General features: G+C 41.5%; 1 protein-coding gene across 6 annotated transcripts in view; it reads right to left on the bottom strand.

Annotated features, from left to right (window-relative positions):
- Positions 1-14,050, bottom strand: part of CORO2B (coronin 2B) — a 235,057-nt gene that overhangs the window by 15,119 nt on the left and 205,888 nt on the right. For all 6 annotated transcript variants that reach the window (XM_027852095.1, XM_027852100.1, XM_027852096.1 and 3 more), the window contains 4 exons: positions 10,216-10,365; positions 6,694-6,858; positions 5,090-5,206; positions 2,300-2,404 (listed from right to left, as the gene is read on the bottom strand). In XM_027852095.1, the coding sequence (XP_027707896.1) occupies positions 2,300-2,404; positions 5,090-5,206; positions 6,694-6,858; positions 10,216-10,365 (537 nt within the window). The remainder of the gene's footprint in view (positions 1-2,299; positions 2,405-5,089; positions 5,207-6,693; positions 6,859-10,215; positions 10,366-14,050) is intronic.

Genomic DNA, 14,050 nt, shown 5'->3' with positions numbered 1-14,050 from the left:
CAGCCAGAGAAATCCTGTCTCTGATCCTCTGCCCTCAGTCGTTGCTGAGCTCTGCAAATCTAGAGATCACCCAGGGGATGATAAGAGGGGGTGTGCCCTCCTCCCCAGGCCGAATGGTTTGAACAGTTCTGTACCACTCACTTGGAAACTGGCCACGCAATACTTTGGAATAATTCTATAATTGTTTTTACTTGAATCATGCATTATTTGCCTTTTTAGGTGTCATTTCTCCAGCTAGACTGGAAAGTCTCTGAAGGCAGGGATCATGTACTATTCTCCCTCAGTACCCAGCATAGGACCTTGAATTGAAAGAACCTAAATGAAGCCATGCCCTTCTGACATCTGGAGTCAGAGCACATGGCTTCAAATCCTACATCCTTCTCCTTTATCTCTCAAAGAAGGAACCCACTCCCCTTTGGTTTGCTGAAGACGAACCCCAGGTATACTAACAGAGAACCACCAATCAGAATGTCTCCCACTCTCTGAGTACCAAGGCCAGGAAGTTAGTATGTCTTGCCCTGCCTCCCAGCCCTAAAGACCCAAAGTCTCCCTTAATCCTTTGTAAATGACAGTGAAGAGAAAGGGCCCCAACCTTTCCTGTCTCACAGTCCTACCATGAAAACGCAGCTGGAATTAAATTTATGCCTATGTTCATCACCTATCTTCTCCCAGGATTTGTTTCTTCCTGGGTTCTAGGAAGTGGTATGCTGGTAAATATTTAACAACTGGATCCCAGAAAAAAAAATTACACACAACATACTATAAGTTTAATCTGCATTATTTTTTTCTATCCCTTTCTTAAGTATAGACTACCAGCAAAAGAATAAATCAGGCCCTCTTTTTTTGTTTGTTTACTTGGTTTTTATTTGCCAATTTCCAAGGTATAAATCAGAGGTTCCCAAATTTATTTGGACTGCCTTCCCTTTTAAAAAAAAAAGTACTCAGCACCCTCCTGGAACCTACTTTCTTTAACCTTTTAACATTTTTTAAATTTGCATCATTTCAAAAAATATATTATATTTCTTTTAAAATGACACATCTTAAATTTCACAATTTATTGTGAATTTGTGGGTTTTTTCCTGCATTGAAATTTTGATGATGCAACATTGCTTCATGTAACCATATAATATTGTATTATAAACAAGTCATTACACACACATATTCCTGCTGATGCATGCTGGACTTTCCAATATTGTGCAACTTGCTTGCCTGTCAACACTTGCTTGTTAAGACCTGTCAGCAGACTTGACCATTGATTAGTTATAATTTGCATTTTGTGTGTTTGTTTGGAAAATAATGTAATCACTATGACTTTATCTTTCATACACAACAGATGAAACATGTATGAATGTTTTTTCAAAATTTTCTTCTCTTCTTTCCTTATGCTTCCACCGCTCCCTTATTTTTACTTAAATCCTTCCCCCCACAATTGCACCTGAAGCTACGACTGCCCCCTGGATCATTCCAGTGCCCTCCAGGAGCAGTATTGTCCACTTTTGGAACCTCTGGATTATAAATACTCACATTTAAAATTTAACAATCATTTCTTCAGAACTGGTTTGAGCTGGTACCAGCCCACTCCTGGTTCTAGTCCTTTGGAGGAAGAGAAGGAGCCAGGTGAATTGATCTATTTATAACTTTGAGTGAGCTCAGGACACTTCAAGGTGTAGGGGAAAGCAAATATTCTCCCTTTTTCAGCACCTAGAACTCAGATTGGGGGCTGCAGCTTAGACAGAACCATTTGGAGATTTTATATATAGGCATAATGGGAGTTCACCTAAAAGGTGTGGCTTGAAAGCCCTGGGAAGGCCCCTTTGCTCCTAAGTCTCTCCTGTTTACTAGTTTATCACAGTGCCTGAAATCCTACTTCTTGAAATGCTACTTCCTTTGGGGTAACTATTGCCCTCTCCAGGTGAGGATGCCATTGAGGTTGTGACTGAGGAGCTACCTAGACTAAAAATACTTCCTAAGTCTTTCTCTGCCATCTGAATTCTTCTCCTTCTAGAAAATTCCTTTGAGTTAAACATTGCCCTTCCAGGCAAGTCCTCTTTCAAATAATGTCCTTTCCCTTGAGGAATAACTTAATATGAATGAGTTTATCAAAGAACAAAGGTGGGGGTGGGAGAAGTTAGGGGTCAACACTTTAAAAGGAGATGGGTAAAATACTGAAGACAAAATTCACTGTGGGGGAGGGCTTGCACTCATGAGGAAGTACCTGCTTAGAAGCAGGCAATGTGGCCTTCAGTCCCCTCAGAAGATTAAGTGTACCTCACCTATTGTGGCTCTCAACAGATATTACCTTTCCTGCCAAATACAGCATGTGTGTGTCAGCATCATAGAAGGGAAACAGGAGTCCAGAAAGGCCATCAATCTCTTCTTCGATGAGAGGCATGGCTAGGTCCTCCTGTATAGAAGGAGGCAGCATTAGCTGGTGCCCTAGATATCTATGCATCTGTCCATAAATCCATATATCTATTCACCCATCCATCCATCTATCTGACAAACATTTCTGCATGCAATATCATATCAACATATCATATCAAGTTAGGTATTAAGGAAAATACAGAATTTGGATAAGGCATATCCCCTGCCTTCAAAGAGCTTACAGTTCAGGAGGGAGAAAAGAGACAAACAGAAGTAACTAACACACAATATTATATAAAAAGTCCATTAGAAAGGTTCAAAACAAAATGCTATGGGAGGTCCAAGGAGGAAGGTCATTAACTATAGGTCAATCAGGGAAGAAAGGCTTCCTAGAGGATATGGCAAACTTGAAATGCTATAGAATCCAATGCTGTTGCCCACCTTTCCTGTGCTAGGGTACAGAGAGCAAACTGTCCTATACAAATCTACACTTGAATTGACTCTTACCTTGCTCACATCATAGAATGCCATCATCTAATCTGATTCCCTCATTTGGCTTATGGGGCAACCGAAACCCATATGACTTTGGGTGAATGGCCCAAGGTCATACAGCTAATTAGTGAGCAGTGTTTAAAGAAGAAGTGCTGAGCTTGCAGTTGAGAGAGACCAGGCCTCAAATACTCCCTTGGACACTTACTAGCTGTCTAACTTACACTTACTGACCCTCATCTATAAAATGAGGACAAAATCATTCCAGAGTTATCATGAGGCTCAAATGAGAAAATGTATGTAGAGCACTTTGTACACCTTAAAATGCTACAATATTCCAGTTAATGGCATAGCAAGCCCTAGAATTCAGGTCTCTTGGCACCTGTACTGGCCCTCTTTCTACTACACTAGATTCCATTGTGTTCTTCTGAGTCACCCTAAACCACCCTGTCCTCAGCCTCTGTCATCCTCACCAAGTTTTCCTGCTTCCTAGATCTCAACAAGTCTCTGAGAAATCCATAGCACACTCAGAGCCTGCTCTACTTGCCTCCAGGACCCAATGATAAGAGGGTGTTTGTGGGTGGCAGTGCTACATGTGAGCAGACAGAAATGTGCAGGGTGTCTTCAAGAGCATGAAAAGTGTAGTGAAAAATACTGCACTGAGAGAAAGATGTCCTCTGTCCTTCTAATGAGAGGCATGGGCTAGATGACCTGTAAGGTCTCTGTGCTCTTAAATATTCTACTGTACTCTATGAAATCATTAATGAGCTCTATGACCCTGGGGATGTAATTTAGCCACTCAGAGCCTCAGCTGCCTTTTCTGTGCTTACAATAACACTTCAAGGATCTCTGATTTCATTGGTATGGACACTCCTTCCAATAAAAATCTAAACCCATCTATGACCCAGTAGATGGTCTTTGAGAGGAGCTGTGGCCTCCAAGTTCATCGCCCATGGTCAACATGCTGATGAGCTTTTCACTGTAAAATGGAAATAGGACTTTACCTGTCCGAAAGCAGAAGATTACACCAGGATATTACTCAAGGTTCTTTCCAGTCTGATTTTCCCTAGGTCTACTGGCTGATTTCTCGTAGATGCTTGGTAAATGGGCCAACACTGCATTGCAAATCATCTCCAACATTTCCTTTTGCCTAAATCTGTTAAATTTTCCTGTTCCTTACTCTTCTTCCATTTCCTTTTTCTCCTTTTTTGTTCCCTATCCCTTCCCTTCCTGTATGACAGAATCAAAGAATTTAGTACTGAAAAGTACTATAGCAATCATCTTGTCCAACTTCCTCATTTGACAGATGAGGAAACTGAGGCCCAGAGAGGTGAATTGTCCTGCTGAAGGTCTCAAGGTGAGTTAGTGGCAGATCCTGATCTACTCAATCCCACCCTTTCTTTCCTCTATACCACACTATCTCTTATCCATCTTATCCATCTTATCCTTCTCTTATCCATCTCGGGTCCATCCTGGGCAAGCTGTCAGACTTGAAACCAAGGCTCAGACTGGTTGATCCCTACTGACCCTCCAGGAAATGAGGGACAGAGGATGCAAGCTTCCCCAGATCCTTCAAGCCTTCATGAGGTCAACCATCAGAACAAGTTAGAGATATCACTACATGACTTTAAACCTTGAAGAGGGATTCTTGTTTCTGTGAAGAGATAAGAGGACCATGTTTTGGAGTAAGCATGTAAGCTCTGGATAAAATAGAGATGTGCTCACTTCCATTTGCTATCCCCAAGGGAGTTTCTGGGCTAGCTACATCCTATCACCTTGGATTATTCAATCTCCTGTCTCCACTGTATAAGTAGGCCCCAGTTTGGGCCAAGTAAAGAGGTCATCAGTAGGAAGGTCTGGGTGTGGGTCTATAATTGCATTATAAAATCAAGCCACTTTTTTTTATTATTTACCATTTCATATTATCCACACCTCTTTCCTCATTGGGCTACTGTACATAATTTGAGAATTGAATTATTCAGCCAGCATTGGATTATTGATCCTTTGAGATCTGATCATTCCTTGGACTTCCCATACCATGTGGTACCCATTTCACAGAAGTGATAACTGAGGCCCAGTTTATTCCAGACTGTCCAACACTTCATCAGAAACTCAAAAGCACCCAGAACCCAGAAGTCCCGATTCTGAGCCATGTACTCCATTCCTCTGTTCCTCTGTCCAGACAAGGTAGAGAAATAGGAGGAAGAACCCAGAGGCCCAAAGGATACCCACTGACCTGGTCCCAGAGGGCAATTTGCCTGGTGTTCCACCTGGAAACGCCTGTTGTGAGGAGTCGCTTCATGTTGCCAAGGAATACCACCCGGTTTACTCTGTGGTTCTTACAGCTGGCTTCCTGAAGGGGAGGGGAGGAGCAGGGAGATGAAGAGAAAGCCTAAGGCAGGCTGAGTTACCCACTAAGAGCCATTGGACCTCCACCCCTACTGTGCTAGTGGCTGTAGCAGCAGGCTGGGTGGGTGGGTGAAGGAGGAGGAGGCAGTGTCATCGTGTAATTAGCCCATCGTGCTCTCCTCCAACCAAGTAACCATGCAAAGTGGGTAGGATAGATCCTACCCTTCCCATCCCATCTCTACTCCTCTTTGGAGCTCCATGTTTCCTAAGATCATAAGATAGTAACTTTACAGCTGTCAGGGACCTCAGAGGCTGTCTAATCAAACCCATTTACAGATGAGGAAACTGAGGCCTAGAGAAATTAAATGACTTGCCCAGGGTCACACAGGAAGTTAATGCCAAAGCTAAGCTTCAATGCCAGGTCCTCTTGCTCCAATCTGGGCTCTTTCTACTGAACCCCTCATTTTACAGATGAGGAAACTGAGCCTCAGAAAGCCCTTCCCGACTGCTTTTCCCTTTGTGATATTTGTTTTATCCTATTGATACTTAAATATTTCTAAGATCTGTGGTTACCTCAGTGTGGTTGTGCCCTCCACCAAGAAAAAATACAACCCTTCTAAGGCTGACCTGGCACATCGTAGGTACTAAATAATTGCTGGTTGACTGGTAGACTAAGTTGTTTTGGTCCAAGTATCTATCACTCTAGGATCAGCCCAATGATAAGCCTCTATAAGAACAACATGGTTGGCCAGTTGAGGGCCTTTCGAAAATGGTAGGACTGACTAGGGGTTTGCATTCCTCTGCATCCCTCTGAGAACACAAGATTATCTCAATGTCATGATAGAGTAACACATTAGGACTTAGGGATTAAACATATACATCTCCCTCTCCTTTATTTTTAGAGGTGGTGGGAAGAGGCTAAGGGGCATCTGCCCCAGCCCACATCCTTGGGGATGACCCTGGCCACCCCAGATACTGCCTATAGAGCATGAGAAGGTTCTTGTGTCGAGCCTAACCAGCTAGTAGGTTCTCCACAGATATTTCCTGATTGAGTGGATAAAGTCTGCCAAAAATACTGCAGCCTGTGAGGAAGGAAGCTGGCCTCTGAAGGCAGTGTCTATACTAAGCCCCAAGAATTAGGCCAGAGAAATTCTGTTTAGGGTGATGAAGGAGTGAAGGGGTGTGTGTGTGTGTGTGTGTGTGTGTGTGTGTGTGTGTGTGTGTGACCGAACTAGAGGCACACTAGTGCCTACATCCCACACCTGGAACTACTGACCAATTAGACATATGCTAACCCAGAATGACTTGGAGGAGATCCCATCAGTTAGATCTGCCCCAGCCACCTAGAGGACAAGAGTGTTAAGTCAATGGAAGGGTAGGGGGAAGGAGAGTAGGGAAAGACCAGTCAGAATTCACCTTTCTCTCCCTCCTTCCCGCCCCACACCATCCAGAAGTCACAGAGATCATTTTGAGTTAGGTAGAGCTCAGTACCTGGAGCACTCGGCCAGAACGGGGCTCGATCACCCTCAGCTTTTTGTCCTTGCAAGTGGTGGAGAGCAGGCTGCCATCTGTATTGAAGGACATGCATAGGATCACATCTGTGTGGCAGTCGATCATTTTCACTGGCTCCCCGATATCCAGGTTCCAGATGAGAACCTGCAGGGAGTGACAGGTAAGACAGACAGACAGACATGGGAGGTAGGCCCCCAATCCTGCTGATTTTCAGGAACCAAACAGCAATAATCATTGTAATTATAGTAATAATAAAATAATAATGATACCTTGTGACACATGTAATAATACACAAACACATATGTATATATAAATAACATCCATTGCTTTTTATACTTTCCAAAGGGCCTTCCCATCCATTATTTAATTCTCAGACCCTCTTGTAAGATAGGTAGAGAAGGTGTTATTATCCCTATTTTGCAGGTGGGGAAACTGAGGCCTAGACAGGTTAATAGCCTATAATTAAGGTCATAAAAAAAGTTAGTGATGAAAATAAGAGTAGAAACCAGATCTCCTAATTCTTATATTACTTCTCTTTCTATTATATTACCTAGATCACAAGTTCTTAATCAGGGGTCCACAGTCCTCCTGAGTTCATGGATAGATTTCAGAGGGGTCCATGAAGTTGAAAAAAATTTACATCTTTATTTCAATGTAATTGGCTTCTTTATAGATAAGGAGGGAAGAAGGAAGGGAGGGAGGAAGGAAGGAAGGAAAAAAGGAAGGAAGGAAAGGAAGCAAGGAAGAAAGGAAAGAAGGAAGGAAGGAAGGAAGGAAGGAATCAAACATTTATTTTGTTGTTTGGTCATTTTAGTCATGTCTGACTCTACATGACCCCATTTTGGGGTTTTGTTGGCAAAGATACTGGAGTGGTTTGCCATTTCTTCTCCAGCTCACTTTACAGATGAAGAAACTGAGGCAAACAGGGTGAAGTGATTTGCCCAGGGTCACACAGCTAGTAAGTGTCTGAGGCCAAATTTAAATCCAGGAAGATGAGTCTTCCTGATTCCAAGCCCAGTGGTCTATCCACTATGCCACCTAACTGCCCAAATAAGCAGTCATTAAGTGTCTATTATGTGCCAGGCATTATGCTAAGCATTTTACAAATGTCATTTCATTTGATCCTCACAACTACCTTGGGAAGAAGGTACTATTATTATCCCCCATTTTACTGTTGAGAAAACTAAAGCAAACAAAGGTTAAATGACATACCAGCTGTGTGACCCTGAGCAAAGTCACTTAACACTTAGCTCAGGGTCACACAGCTAGTAAGTGTCTAAGGCTAGATTTGAACTCAGGTCCTTCTGACTCCTGGCCCAGCACTCTATCTACTGTGCCACTTTGCTGTAATCCTATGTATTTTATTTCATGCCTTTAAAAACATTATTCATAGGATTCACTACCGAAGGGGTCCATGACACAAAATAGGTTAAGAACCCCTGCCCTAGATAATAGCTCTACTTTGGTCAACTAAACAGCCTGAGATTGCAGAACCTGGGACAGAATTGCACGGCTAGGCTGCATACATTTGGGCACTGAATGGAAGAACCTTAGAAGGCTAAGGGACCCAGGAGGTCAATCCAGATCTTTTTCAGAATAACTGCTTTCTAACCATGCCTCCCTTATCTTGTACTTATGAAATCAATATTTTTTAAACTCATGTACAGCTTTCCATTTATCCATACTACAAATTTTACCTTATTAGATTCGGATCATTACTTTAGACTGCGATCTAGATCTTTTTGGGACCACATTATCATATGATGTATTAGCTAAACTATCCTTTTTAATCTCTTTATAAAAATTGTATTTATTTATTCTGAACTTAAGAAATAAAACAAACATTTCTATAACATACTAGAACAGTATGTTATACTATGCTATGTTACAACTATATAATATACTATACTATACTGTAACTACATGAAACTGCAAATCTGTTACGTACAATTTGCTAATTCTTTTAAATATATAACAAAGTTATTGTGTAACTCTTCTTTTTCCTTTTCTTTCTTCTGTGCCTGTCCCCAACCTAGAGATGCATACCATTAGACACAAATATGTATGTATCTGTATATGTAAATATATATGTAAAATCATTCTATATATACTTCTATTTGTCAATTCTTTCTCTGGATTCAGATAACATCTTCCTTCATAGGTCCTTTGTAGTTAATTTGGATATTTATAATAGTCAAAATGACTCAGTTGCTCTAAGCTGTGATATCACTATTACTGCATACAATATTTCCTTGGCTCTGCTCATTTCACTCTTCATTATTTCACACAAATTTATCTGTGTCTTTCTAAGATCATCAAGCTCATCATTTCTTATAGCACAGTAGTATTCCATCACAATCATATACCACAATTTGTTTAGCCATTCCTCAATTGATAGGCATCAGAGAAATTTCTAGTTCTTTGCCACCACAAAGAGAGCTAATTTCTTCCCTCCTCTCCATCCTCAAGGGCGTAGGCCCCATAATCAATAAACTCCAGTGGCTTCCTGTTGCCTCCAGAATCAAATACAAAATGCTCTCTTTGACATTCAAAGCCCTTCATGACCTAGCCCCCTCCTATCTTTCCAGTCTTACACCTTACTCTCTCCAACATGTACATTTTGATCCAGTGACACTATCCTCCTGGCTATTCCACAAACAAGACACTGCATCTCTGGGCTCCCAGTATTTTCTCTGGCTGTCTCCCAGGCCTGGAATGCTATCCCTCTCCTCATCTTCAAAGTCCCAACTAAAATCTCACCTCCTACAGGAAGGCTTTCTCAATCCCCTTTAATTCTAGTGCCTTCCCTTTTTGATTTTTTTTCCACCTATTTATCCTGTATATAATTTGTTTGTACCTGTTTGTTGTCTTCCCCATTAGACTGTGAGCTTCTTGGGAGCAGGGAGACTCTTTTTGCCTTTTTTTTTGGTACCTCCAAGTGCTTAGCACAATGCCTGGCACATAGTAAAAAATGCTTATTGACTGACTGACTGACTTTATCAGGCTTCAGCTGATGATTGGCTCACAGGTACCATATTCTCCATTCAGGCTTGCTTATCCAAAGAGTTCTTCCTACTCTTTTAACAGGGAAAGAAATGGTGCCAGGGCTGGGGATGGAGAAAAAAACAAACTAGCAAAACCTAGGTTGGGCACACTCGGGGTTTCCACTTGCCCCAAGGACTCTGTTAGATTTGGTTCCAGTGAGGAAAATTTAACTCCTCATGGGCACCTAAGGCAGCAGACCTAGATCATAGTCCTGATTCTATTAGCTAACTGTGAGACCTTTGAAAGTTATTACACCTCTCTGGGACTCAGTTTCCTCAGCTAGAAAATGGGGATAAATAACAGCCGTCCTGTCTACTTCACAAGAGAGTTGTGAGAATTACCTGATAAAATGTACAACGCAGGCTTTTAAAGGTTTAATTACTATACAGATATAATAAGAGACTTCCCCCCCCCCCCAATCCTGAGAAGGCCTGCCCCAGCAGGGGCCGTGCTCACCTTGTAATCATAGCCGGCACTGAACAGGATGTTGTTGGTGGTTGGATGCCACTCCACAAGCCCCACCCTCCGGCTGTGTCCATAAAGTTCTAGGATTGCCTCCGTCATGTTCCGCTTCAAGCCGCCCTCGGGGATCTCCCATATTCGTACCTGGAGAGGGTTTGATGAAGGAAGGAAGGAAACAAACATTTATTAAGCTACCGTGTTCCAAGCACTTTACAAATAATCACATTTGATCCTGCTATTATTATCACCATTTCACAGTTGAGGTAACTGAGGCAGACGGAGTTAAAGTCTCAGAGCCAGGCCCATGGCTAGTAAGTGTTTGAAGCTGGATTTAAGCTCAGGTCTTCCTGATTCCAGGCCACTGCTCTATCCACTGTGCCTCCTAGCTACCTATTTTGAGGGAGATAAGGACCCATTATCAGTTAGTGGTGAGTGAGCAGTGGTCTGACCTGCCACTCACTCTTGGAAAGAGAAAAGCAATGCCCTAAGTGGAAGCAATGGTAGCTACTGCTGCTGATGCAACGCCTCTGGAATCAGAAAAACTGGGTTCAAATCTTCCCTCTGAAGTTTATGTCTTGTGTGACCTTGGGCAAGTCACTCAGTTTCCTCATCTGTAAAAGAGAGATAGATAGTTTCTATGGTTTCTTTTAGCTCTAGATCTATGATGCCATCAATATCAGCCCCAGCCCTATTTCCCTCCCCCTTTGCAACAAAACCCAATAGAGCCTGCATTTGGTTTTTCAAAAATATTCTCCTCTTTTATGAAGCCAGCCTAATACCATTGGCCAAGAACCCAGTGTGTGCAAAATTCTGCCCTGAATTCTCTGTTTGATGGAAGACAATGTGGGGAATGATGGGGTATGTATATGCAGAGGTGGAAGGACAGATTGCAGTTAAGTGTTACACACAAAGAGAAGAACTGATTCCAGGCTTGATTAGTCTGGCTTATACTGTTTACTAGCTGTAGAACCTTGTTCCACAAGGTTCCACAAAAAAGTTAGTTCATTGCATCTGGGTTTTCATCTGTTAGTCAACAAGCTTTTGTTCAGCTTACTAATTATTGTTGTCTGTCCTTCATTCTTAAAGAGGACCGATCAATGTGCTAAACACTGGGGTTAAAAGGTTAAAAAAAAAAGTTCCTGCCTTCAAGGAACTTATATTCCAATGGAAGATACAATATGTAAATAACTAGTTAAATACAAGATACAAACAGAGCAAACAGAAGGTAACCTCGGAGGGGAAGACTTGGTCAAAGGGGATCATAGGATTTGAAGCTGAAATCACCTGAGAGATTATCTTGTTGAATCTCATTTTACAGATGAGGAACTGGGGTCCAGAACATCTAAGTCACTCTTCCAAGGTCACACAATTAAATATAAATACAAAATGCACTGTGTTTCTTCTCCTGCTCTTGCTTTTCAGTTCCCAGGCCCCCGTGTATTTTTGAATGTGTGTTGGCCAGTGGATAAGTTCACATTACTAAAAAAGAAATTGCTGTACATAGAGGTCTGCTGACTTGTCCACTTACATAAAATGAGAACTGCCTGTAAATATCACAGACTCAGGACTCTAACTTACTTCCTCCAATCTTTCATTCCACCATACTGTGGCATACCTGCCCTGCCTCCCTTGTACAGGTGTAAGGATCAAATGAAATTATGTATGTGAGTTTTGCCCTGTCATGCCCTGTGTTTTACAAAGGTAAGAGGTGAAGATGATAGTCTAATTGGGAGTAGAGAGTTAAATACACTTGAATAAGATTTAAGAGCAATAAGAAATTCATAGGCAAGCCATACAAATCTCTTTCAACCATTCTCTTCTTCAGTGAATGTTCACAATAAACACTCACACACAGTGCACTGTGTGACACTAGAGGAGCACTTAGTGTCTGTGTACCTCAGGCAACTTTCTGCTGATCTGTATCTTGCTACTGGACCCAGATGGCTCCAGAGGAGAGAGTAAGGTTGGTGACTTTGCCTAACCCTCCCTCACTTAAATCCAATTCACTTGCAAGTTATGACATCACCTTCCTGATGTCATGTCCTTTTCCAGAATGAAGAACAAACAATGATCTGTGAGTAGTAGTAGCTGCCCCACTGGGGACCCAACTGACCAATTCCAGTTGAATAATGCAGCTCCCTCTCTCCCTGCCTCCCCTTCCTTCCTTCTTTCCCTCCTTCCCTCCCTCCTCTCTCTCTGTCCACAGGGAATTGTATCTTTACCTGCAGGTGCTCTGCCCAAAGGAATATGAATTTTGATCCCTGAAAACTCTCAAGATATATTTATGTGCTAGATTTCTTTTTTAAGGACCATACCTTAAATCCAAATCATGCTGGCTGTCATTGATTGGCCAATAATAGGTCTCTCAGCCCAAATTTCACTTGGTCATTGTTTGGGCTATGATGGCTCAGAGGGAATGTAAATAGCAATTGTTTCTATTTTGGGTAGAAACCCTGAGGGTCTGCCCTCCCAGACTGATTTCATTTTTTTTTTTGACTAGGTAAATGAGGCCATTTTTTGCCTCATTTCTTACCTTGCCTTAATCACTGAATGGGCTTTGCCTCAGTCAAACTGAAACCTGGAGAAGACCTTAGCTTAAAAGGCCACAGTCTCCTACTGCATCCAGGGCCATCTCCACTCATCCTGACCTATATCTTACCACTGGACCCAGATTGCTCTAGAGGAGAAAGTGAGGCTGGTGACTTTACATAGCCCTCCCTCACTTAAATCCAATTCACTTGCAAGTCACAACTACCTCCTGATATCACGATCCTCTTCAAGAATGAAGGTCAAACAATGAACGAACAACAAGCGATAACTTTCAAACCCATTTACCACTAACGTCATATATAGGTTGGATCTGGTTTGGTGGATGGAGTTTCCATACATGGAACTTTCCATGGTTGACAAAATCACAGATCCTTCAGGTATCACAACCAGAATAAGACCTTAATTATCCAGAACCCAATTTGAAAACCTCAATTTAACAGAAATATTTACATTCACTGGATTTTTTAAAATAAATTTTTATTAATAGCTTTTGTTTTATGTCTTGTAAATTTCCCTCTGTGTCCCTCTTCTTCCCCCTCTCAGATAGCTATCTCACAAAAGAAACCATCAATATACCAAAAAACCTTACAATATATGCAATGTTCCACACCTGTGGAATGTCTCCTTCTCCCCACCCCACCTCTGCAAAGAAGTAGGAGAGGTTATCGTCTCATATCTCTTCTTGGGGGTCAAATTTATTTTTTGTAATTTTGCAACATTCATTTTCAGTATTTTGTGGTTGTTTTTCTTTCTACCATACTCACTGTGTATAGAGGGTTTTTTCTTTGCCTCTGTTTACTTCATTTTCTATCAGTTCTTATAAGTTTTTCCATGTGCCTAAGAATCCATCATGCTTGTTATTTCTTACAGCACAGTAATACCTTATTACATTCATGCACCATAATACGTTTAGCCATTCCCAATCAATAGGTATTTTTGTTTCCATGTCTTTGCTACCACAAAAAGTGCTGCTTTAAAAAATCTGGGATATATGGGACTTTCATCTGCTTGGAGTATATATCTGTCTATAGAATCTTTGAGTCCAGGGGTATAGAAATTTTAGCCATTTTATTTGCATAATTCCAAATTGCATTCCAAAGTGGTTGAATTAGTTCATAGCTCCAGCAACAGGCATAACATGCCTGTCTTTCCATAACCTCTCCAAAAATGACTCTTGTCTTTTGCTTCTTTGCCAATTTACTAGCAGGAGGTAAAACCTCAGGATTGTTTGAATTTGCATTTTTCTTATTAGTAGCATTATTAATTACTTTTCTTAATA

The sequence above is a fragment of the Vombatus ursinus genome, unplaced genomic scaffold (genome assembly GCF_900497805.2).
Source record: "Vombatus ursinus unplaced genomic scaffold, bare-nosed wombat genome assembly UNPS02009205.1, whole genome shotgun sequence".
Classification (NCBI taxonomy): domain Eukaryota; kingdom Metazoa; phylum Chordata; class Mammalia; order Diprotodontia; family Vombatidae; genus Vombatus; species Vombatus ursinus.
This window is presented reverse-complemented; position numbering and strand designations above follow the sequence as displayed.